At 44.2% G+C, this 8,811-nt stretch overlaps 1 protein-coding gene across 1 annotated transcript; it reads left to right on the top strand.

Moving 5' to 3' along the window:
• The first annotated feature begins 5,650 nt into the window (after positions 1–5,650).
• LOC123398326 (pentatricopeptide repeat-containing protein At3g22670, mitochondrial-like) lies at positions 5,651–7,964 on the top strand. The gene has a single exon (XM_045092808.1). It carries the CDS (start codon positions 6,093–6,095, stop codon positions 7,803–7,805), a length of 1,713 nt encoding a protein of 570 aa, XP_044948743.1. The 5' UTR covers positions 5,651–6,092; the 3' UTR covers positions 7,806–7,964.
• The last annotated feature ends 847 nt before the right edge of the window (positions 7,965–8,811 follow it).

Raw genomic sequence — 8,811 nt, forward strand, 5'->3', positions numbered from 1 at the left:
GAAATATAATAATAACAACTTTGTTATTACCTCTAGGGCATATTTCCAACACGAACACGATGACATGATCCGGGGAGAAGGACTCAACGCAACCGAGTTGGCCGGTCAATTCGGTGTGCAGTACTACACTGCCGAAGGCAAAGAGTTGGCTGGGGGCGAAGATGCCCCCACAGTCGATGCTTCTATTGAACTGCACGTGAGCCATCAATCCTTGGTGATCCCACAACGGGCTCTCAATGAAAGCACTACTGACGGTGGCACACCTCATGTAGGGGGAGGGGCCGAGCTGTGAGATCAGATCAATGGGTAACAAGAGATAAGGAACACACGGTGTTTAGCCAGGTTCATGCCCTCACGATGGAGGTAAAACCCTACGCCCCACTCTTGTTGTGTCATTGGGTGTAGAAAAGTACATATTTGATCTACCTCGAGATCGGATGTGGTGGTCTAGGCCTAGGGGTGATGATAAATATGTATGGTTGTGTTCTATGGGCTAAACCCTCCAACTTATATATGCGTTGGGGCTATCTAGGGTTACACGAACGTCGGTTACTATCTAAAGATTACATGCCGAACAAATCATCCTTTCTTGAAGTGCAATCGAGGTCTTCGGTAGAGTCTGATGTGCTCATGCCTTAGCTCGAGGTCCTCCAAAGTATTCCTCCTCGCCAGGCTCCCAGATCGTCCCATGGACTAGATCCGCTAGGCTGGGACCCCCTAGTCGAGGACACCATCAATGACCATCTTTGAGTTCAACCTTTGATTTTCATCTTGGTCAACATTTATCTTTGCTCCATGATTAATATTGATGTTTTGCCCTATTGATCTCTTCACTATGCTTCATTGCTTTAAGACATGATCACCAATATCTTAATTCAGCGTGATCATATCGAGTTTCTCCATTAATCTCGTATTGGATCTAACTTGCTCGTTTTCATGCTCCAACAAGGTCTCTTGATGGGCACAATGAATTCTTCACTTGAATTACTTGCTTCAAGACATAATCATTCATGACTCGACATATGAGCTCCTCATGATCCCATCTTCCAAACATATGTAGAATTATTCCTTAAACCATTCTCTCAAGATCTTGATCCATCACGGTTCAACTCATAAGCATAAGCATGACAATGTGTGAGATCCTCAATGGACCCAACATAGATCATGTCTTGTTCATTACATGTATTTCATCTGATCGTATTTGATTCAATCATTGGGATCAACCATGATGCGTACACACCAATATGTATATGACACTCATTTCGAATCCATTCTATCTCTTTCTTGCATCACCATGGAACAAACACCATTTATCTCATCCAATATTCTTCATGCATCGCAAATAGAACCTTTCTTCAAATGTATAACTCAATCGAAACACTAGTCCACTAGGATTATGATTAATTACCCAAACTACACATGGGACTACATGTACTTTTAGCAAGCGTATCTTGATCTGCCTATGTGGCACCCACCGACGAGGATTGAGCCAAGCCCGACAATGCCGAGAGACCGAGCCCTAAGATAACTTGGCTCTCATGGTGGAAAGCGGACGAAACCGATGGTGGGCTAGCCGAGCTAGACACCATCATAGAGAAGGGGGACGGAGAGACCGGGGCGAGAGGGAGTGAGTGCCGGGCCGGTTAGACAAACGACGGAAGATTTAGGTGGACACCGGGGCCGGAATGGTCGCTGGCGCGGGAGGAGAGGAGAGAGCTAACTACGACAAGAAAAAGAGGACACGTGAAAAAATTGCAATGATGCCGCATACAAGAGGGGTTCTTCTCTTGTATCGGGTGAACAACCCAAAATGGTGATTCAAGTTAAATATATCAAGACTAGGAGCATGACCGATCGGGCAAAAATATCACTCGAACCATGGCCCAACGTTCAATAGAATTTTTCCAGATTTTTCTTGCGAATTTGATAATCCATGGTCACCTAAGAATTACTCCCTCCATTCCTAAATATAAGTCTTTCTAGAGATTCTACTAGAGGATTACATACGGATGTATATAGACATACTCTAGAGTGTAGATTCACTCATTTTGCTTCGTACGTAGTCACCTAGTGAAATCTCTTAAAAGACTTATATTTAGAAACGGAGCGAGTAGTTAAATCCAAGATAGACACTAGTAGCACCACAGGAATCATACAAGATTATTATTTTTGAATTATAAGGACAAACTATATAATTTTTTTCACCAAGCGAACAAATTCAGAGTGAACATTTTTGGGATTTGTATAAACACACATGTAAATAGGTCAACAAAATAGTTCTTATTTTTTAATACAAGATGGAAAAAATTATGTAACACAACACATCTTTTTTTGTTTTGCATGAATAGATTCATAAAATTAATCGGGGATTAGTTAATGGAAAATGCTCGGCTTCAGTTAGCTGATTCTTGAAAGAAATCCATCGCGTCGGCTGGGTGTCACGGGTCCTAGTGTGGACCATGCACCGGTTGAGAGCCGCTCTCCTTTAACCTTATCTTTTCATTTCGTCACCTACCTTTTTTCACCTACATCTCCCCCCAATTGCCAAGCTCTTTGCTGCTATTCAGGGCGTAACTTGATTGCCACTACTGAAGGGATATAAGGGACACATAGGTGCTTTAGGGACACCTGCGCTGTTGTGATGTAGGCGTTGGGGACAGGGCAAACACGCTGCGTGTCATCGCCATAACACCATCGTTGTTACAATGATGAGTATGAGGCTGAGCCGCTGGATGAAGCTAGATCTAACAACCATGGGATTGATGGATCTATTAAAAGGATCCGACGATAAACGCGTAGCAGTCCTCTTAGTTAATTTCATTCGGTTGATCATATTTTATCATTCTTCCGGACGACATCCTCTTTTCAAATTAACATATTTTCTAATCTTTGAGTAACTTTTGGAAGTCGAGTCTTGGTGCCTAATATGAAAGCAGCTTGTCCTAGGTCCTTCATTGGAAAACTCTTATTCAAATATTCTTTTACGCTCCCCAAAAATTATATATTGTTTCAATCAGCAATATGTCATCCACATATAATATTAGAAACACTATAGAGCTCCCACTCACTTTCTTGTAAATACAAGCTTCTCCATGAACTTGTATAAACCCAAATACCTTGATCACCTCATCAAAGCGTTGGTTCCAACTCCGAGATGCTTGTGCCAGCCCATAAATGGATCGCTGGAGTTTGCATACCTTGTCAGCATTATCTGGATCGACAAAACCTTCCGATTGCATCATATACAACTCTTCCTTAAGGAAAACGTTAAGGAACAATGTTTTGACATCCATCTGCCAAATTTTATAATCAGAAAATGCAACTATTGCTAACCTGATTCTGACGGACTTAAGCATCGCTAGAGGTGAGAAAGTCTCATCGTAGTCAATTCCTTGAACTTGTGAAAAAAAACCTTTGCCACAAGTCGAGCTTTATAGACGATGACATTACCGTCCGCGTCCGTCTTCTTCTTAAGGATCCATTTATTCTGAATGGCCTTTCCCCCTTCAGGTAATACTTCCAAAGTTCATACTTTTTTTCCGTACATGGATCATATCTCGGATTTCATGGCCTCTAACCATTTGATGGAATTCGGGCCCACCATCACTTCTTTATAGCTCGTAGGTTCATTGTTCTCCAACAACATGACTGTTAAGTCAGGGTTACCGTACCACTGAGGAGCATTGTGTGCCCTTCTTGACCTACGAGATTCGATAGCAACTTGATGTGAAGCTCCATGATTATCATCATTATATTCCTCTTTAATTGATGTAGGCTCCACAGAAACATCTTTCCGTGTTGCGCTACTCTCCGGTTGAAGTAAAGGTTCAACAACCTCATCAAGTTCTATCTTCCTCCCACTCAATTCTTTCGAGAGAAACTCTTTCTCAAGAAATGTTCCGTTCTTAGCGACAAACATTTTGCCTTCGGATCTGAGATAGAAGGTGTACCCAACCGTCTCTTTTGGGTATCCTATGAAGACGCATTTCTCCGCTTTGGGTTCCAGCTTTTTAGGCTGAAGCTTTTTGACATAAGCATCGCATCCCCACACTTTAAGAAATGACAACTTTGGTTTCATGACAAACCACAGTTCATATGGCGTCGTATGAACGGATTTAGATGGTGCCCTATTTAAAGTGAATCCAGCTGTCTCTAACGCATAACCCCAAAATGATAATGGCAAATCGGCAAGAGACATCATAGAACACACCATATCCAATAAAATACGATTACGACGTTCGGACACACCATTACGCTGTGGTGTTCCAGGCGGTGTCAACTGTGAAACAATTTCACATTGTCTTAGGTGAGTGCTAAACTCATAACTCAAATATTCTCCTCCTCGATCGGATCGTAGGAATTTAATCTTCTTGTTACGATGATTCACAACTTCACTCTGAAATTGCTTGAACTTTTCAAACGTTTCAAACTTGTGTTTCATTAAGTAAATATACCCATATCTACTTAATTCATGAGTGAAGGTGAAAAAATAATGATATCTATCGCGTGCGTCAATGCTCATCGGACCGCTCCATTAATCCAAAAAACAGGGTTTTAGTCATCTTGCCCATGAGGCATGGTTCACATGTGTCAAGAGATTCAAAATCATGTGAATCAAAAAGTCCATCAGGTTGGAGCTTCTTAATGCGTTTTACATCAATATGACCTAAGCGGCAGTGCCACAAAAAAGTGATACTATCATTATTAACTTCACATCTTTTGGCATCAATGTTATGAACATGTGTACTATCACTATCGAGATTCAATAAGAATAAACCCCTCACATTGGGTGCATGACCATAAAAGATATTACTCATATAAATAGAACAACTATTATTCTTTGATTTAAATGAGTTACCGTCTCGCAATAAACATGATCCAGATATAATGTTCATGCTCAACGCAGACACTAAATAACTATTATTCAGGTTCATCACTAATCCCGATGATAATTGAAGAGCGAACGTGTCGACGGAGATTGCATAAATCTTGGAACCATTTCCCACTTACATTGTCACTTCGTCCTTTGCCGACCTCCATTTATGTAACACAACACATATTTTTTTATTTTGCATGAATAGATTCGTAAAATTAATCGGGGATTAGTTAATGGAAAATGCTCGGCTTCAGTCGGCTGATTCTCGAAAGAAATCCGCCGCATCGGCTGGGTGTCACGCGTCCTGGTGTGGACCATGCACCGGTTGATAGCCGCTCGCCTTTAACCTTATCTTTTCATTTCGTCTCCTACCTATTTCTTCACCTACATCTTTCTCAATTGTCAAGCTCTTTGCTGCTATTCAGGACGTAACTTGATTGCCACTGTTGAAGGGATATAAGGGACACCTAGGTGCTTCAGGGACACCTTCGCTGCTGTGATGTAGGCGTTGGTGACGGGGCAAACACGCTGCGTGTCATCGCCATAACACCATCGTTGTTACAATGATGAGTATGAGGCTGAGCCGATGGATGAAGCTAGATGAATTGATGGATCTTTTAAAAGGATCCGACGGTAAACGCCTAGCAGTCATCTTAGTTAATTTCATTCGGTTGATCATATTTTATCATTCTTCCGGACGACGTCCTCTTTTCAAATTCACATAGAGTACTTTCTAATCTTTGAGTAACTTTTGGCAGTCGAGTCTTGGTTTTCTCGCAAAACTTTTCTGGTGGCTGGCCAGTCCTACTCCGTACTTCGGGTGCTCTACCTCGCCGCCGACCGCGAGACGGAACCACGCCGCCCGCGGCGGCGCTCGCCCCGTGCCCATCGCGTCTAGCTAGCAGCACAGCACGGCCCATTCGCAACTCCTCCTTACGCTCAAGCTCCCCCTTTCCCGCCGCGGCGCTCTCCCCGTCGCCCATCGCGTCTATCTAGCAGCCTACCACAGACCACTCCCAACCCCGACGGCCGCATCGCCGCCAAGCTCCCCTCTATCTCTCTCAGGGTACTAGTGTCCCTAGAGGTCCAGCGTCTGGACCTGACTAGCGCCGACGGTGGGTCCTTGACTGCCCTTGCGGCAGAGCCCGGTGCCGCCTGGCCGCGCGGACAAGGTGCTCGACGAATTGCCTGCCTGTTCTGGCTTCTGAGCTGAAGAATGCTACGATGCTGCCGGGTCATCGCGTCGCAGCTGGCTATGCTCCGGCCACATAAAGGGAACCGGGACGCTTCACGGTTCTGCACCGCAGGCTTCGAGCTGCCCGAATGGTTCAGGAACCCAAAGAAGGATGGCGACTCTTTTGATGAAGATGACCATGACGAATTTGTGCTCCCGATCAAGTCCAATCCCGTGGAGGAACGGAGCCATGGAGGCGGCTCCAAGCCTCTGTCGATCCGCCCCGAGGCTGCCTCCCATGAGGACGCCGAGTTCGAAGCTGATTTCGATGAAGCCAGCAGGATCCTGACCTCTTGCTTCGCGTCTCCGGAGGCCATCGTGATAGCCATGGACTGCTGCCCTGTCAGGGTATCAGACCGCATGGTCGACAAGATCCTGAGGAGGTTCGGCAGCGATTGGGTGGCGGCATTCGGGTTCTTTATGTGGGCCGGTGCTCAGGAAGGCTACCGCCACTCTGCTGATTCATACAACTCGATGGTTGACATACTAGGAAAATTCAAACAGTTTGATTTGATGTGGGGCTTGATCAGTCAGATGGACGAGATTGGTGGTCTGGTGTCGCTGGCAACGATGACAAAGGTGATGAGGAGGCTCGCTGGGGCAAGCAGGTGGACCGATGCCATAGACGCCTTCAACAAAATGGACCAGTTTGGTGTTGTGAAAGACACCACAGCCATGAACGTGCTCCTAGACACGCTGTGCAAGGAGAGGAGCGTGAAGCGCGCGAGAGGCGCATTCCAAGAGTTGAGGGGATCGGTACCTCCTGACGAGAGTAGCTTCAACACCTTGGTCCATGGGTGGTGCAAGGCGAGGATGATGAACGAAGCCCGTGATATGATGAAGGAGATGGAGGAACATGGCTTCAAGCCTTCAGTGATAACTTACACCAGCCTGATAGAAGCATACTGCATGGAGAAAGATTTTCAGACGGTTTACGCCATCCTAAACGAGATGCGCTCGAAAGGTTGCCCTCCAAACGTTATCACATACACGATCGTGATGCACGCGCTAGGGAAGGCTGGAAGAACGCAAGAAGCTTTGGATATATTTGACAAGGTGAGGAGCGATGGTTGTGCCCCAGACGCTTCCTTCTACAACTCTCTCATCTACATACTCGGCAGAGCAGGGAGACTGGAGGACGCAAACTCCGTCGTCGACAAGATGCGCATGACTGGAGTTCGCCCCACTGTCGCCACCTTCAACACCCTGATTTCTGCTGCCTGTGACCACTCTCAGGCAGAGAATGCCCTGAAGATGCTGGTTAAGATGGAGGAGCAGTCATGCAAGCCTGACATCAAGACGTACACCCCATTGCTGAAGCTGTGCTGCAAAAGGCAATGGATAAAGGTCCTCCGGTTCCTCATATGCCACATGTTCAGGAAGGACATCACCCCTGATTTCAGCACCTATACCCTGTTGGTAACCTGGCTGTGCCGGAACGGGAAGCCTGCTCAGTCTTGCCTGTTCTTGGAGGAGATGGTGCTGAAGGGTTTTGCGCCAAAGAAAGAAACATTTGATCTCGTGGCGGAGAAGCTTGATAAGGCGAATCTCCATTCAGGGAAGAAAAAGATTCAACTTCTCACCCTGCAAGCAGCTGCTGTGAAACACAATGGCTCCCCTTGTTTGGGAAAGGATAGTGCTGCTGGACGACATTATGATGAACTGTCAAACGTTTTTGGTCATGATGAACCTTAGGGCAAATGGGAAGGTACAAAATCAGTAATACAAGTTTATCATTCGACCTATCTGTTCATCGAAGCGCAAGTCTTACACTGTTGTTGATCTATTGCATTTCTGTTACTCTGCTACATTGAACTATATTCCCAACACCAGAAAAAAGCATTGTTAAGAAAATTGTTAACTGGTAGGTTGAATTAATCTGATGATTTATCGGTTTATCGGCTGCTCGATGACCTTACAAATAGGGATTAATCGACAAATTAACTGGTTAATCGGACAAATTTTTGAACAAGGGAAAAAAGAATAACAGAAGTTCCATAGCAGTAAGGACATTGGTCAAGACGTAAGTCCCGTACCAACTGTTGATTTTATTCCTTTTCATCAACGTCCACAGTATAAAAAGAATGTAGAAACAGTTCACCATGAAGCGTTTTATAGCATATATAAAGAGTTTCCTGCAAGCCCTACAGAGGTTGTTCACGAAAATGCAACTGGACATGTAAAATCAAATAGGACAGCATTCAGACTTCACAAAATCAGCAGCCTTATTTACGCCTCCCATTGTTCAAAAAAAAAAAAAAAAAACGCCTCCCTTATTACCAACAGACAACAGTTGAGCAAACACATTTATGCCTTTCTGATACCATAGAGTTAAGGCATGAAAATTATCATCATTGCATATACTCCCTCCATTCCAAATTACTCCCTCCGTTCCTAAATATAAGTCTTTTTAGATATTCTACTAGATGACTACATACAAAGCAAAATGACAGAATCTACATTCTAAAATGAGTCCATATACATCCATATGTAGTCTTCTAGTAGAAACTCTTAAAAGACTTATATTTAGGAACAGAGGGAGTACATGAAGTTCTAGCTTTGTCATAAGTCAAACTTTTATACATTTGACCATGTCTACAGCAAAATGTGCTAACATTTACATCATCAAATACACATATAGTATGCAAGACGTATTTTATGAGGAAACTACTTAAATTAATTTGGTGTTTTACATGTTGAT

This window comes from Hordeum vulgare, chromosome 5H, assembly GCF_904849725.1.
Source record: "Hordeum vulgare subsp. vulgare chromosome 5H, MorexV3_pseudomolecules_assembly, whole genome shotgun sequence".
In the NCBI taxonomy this organism is placed as follows: domain Eukaryota; kingdom Viridiplantae; phylum Streptophyta; class Magnoliopsida; order Poales; family Poaceae; genus Hordeum; species Hordeum vulgare.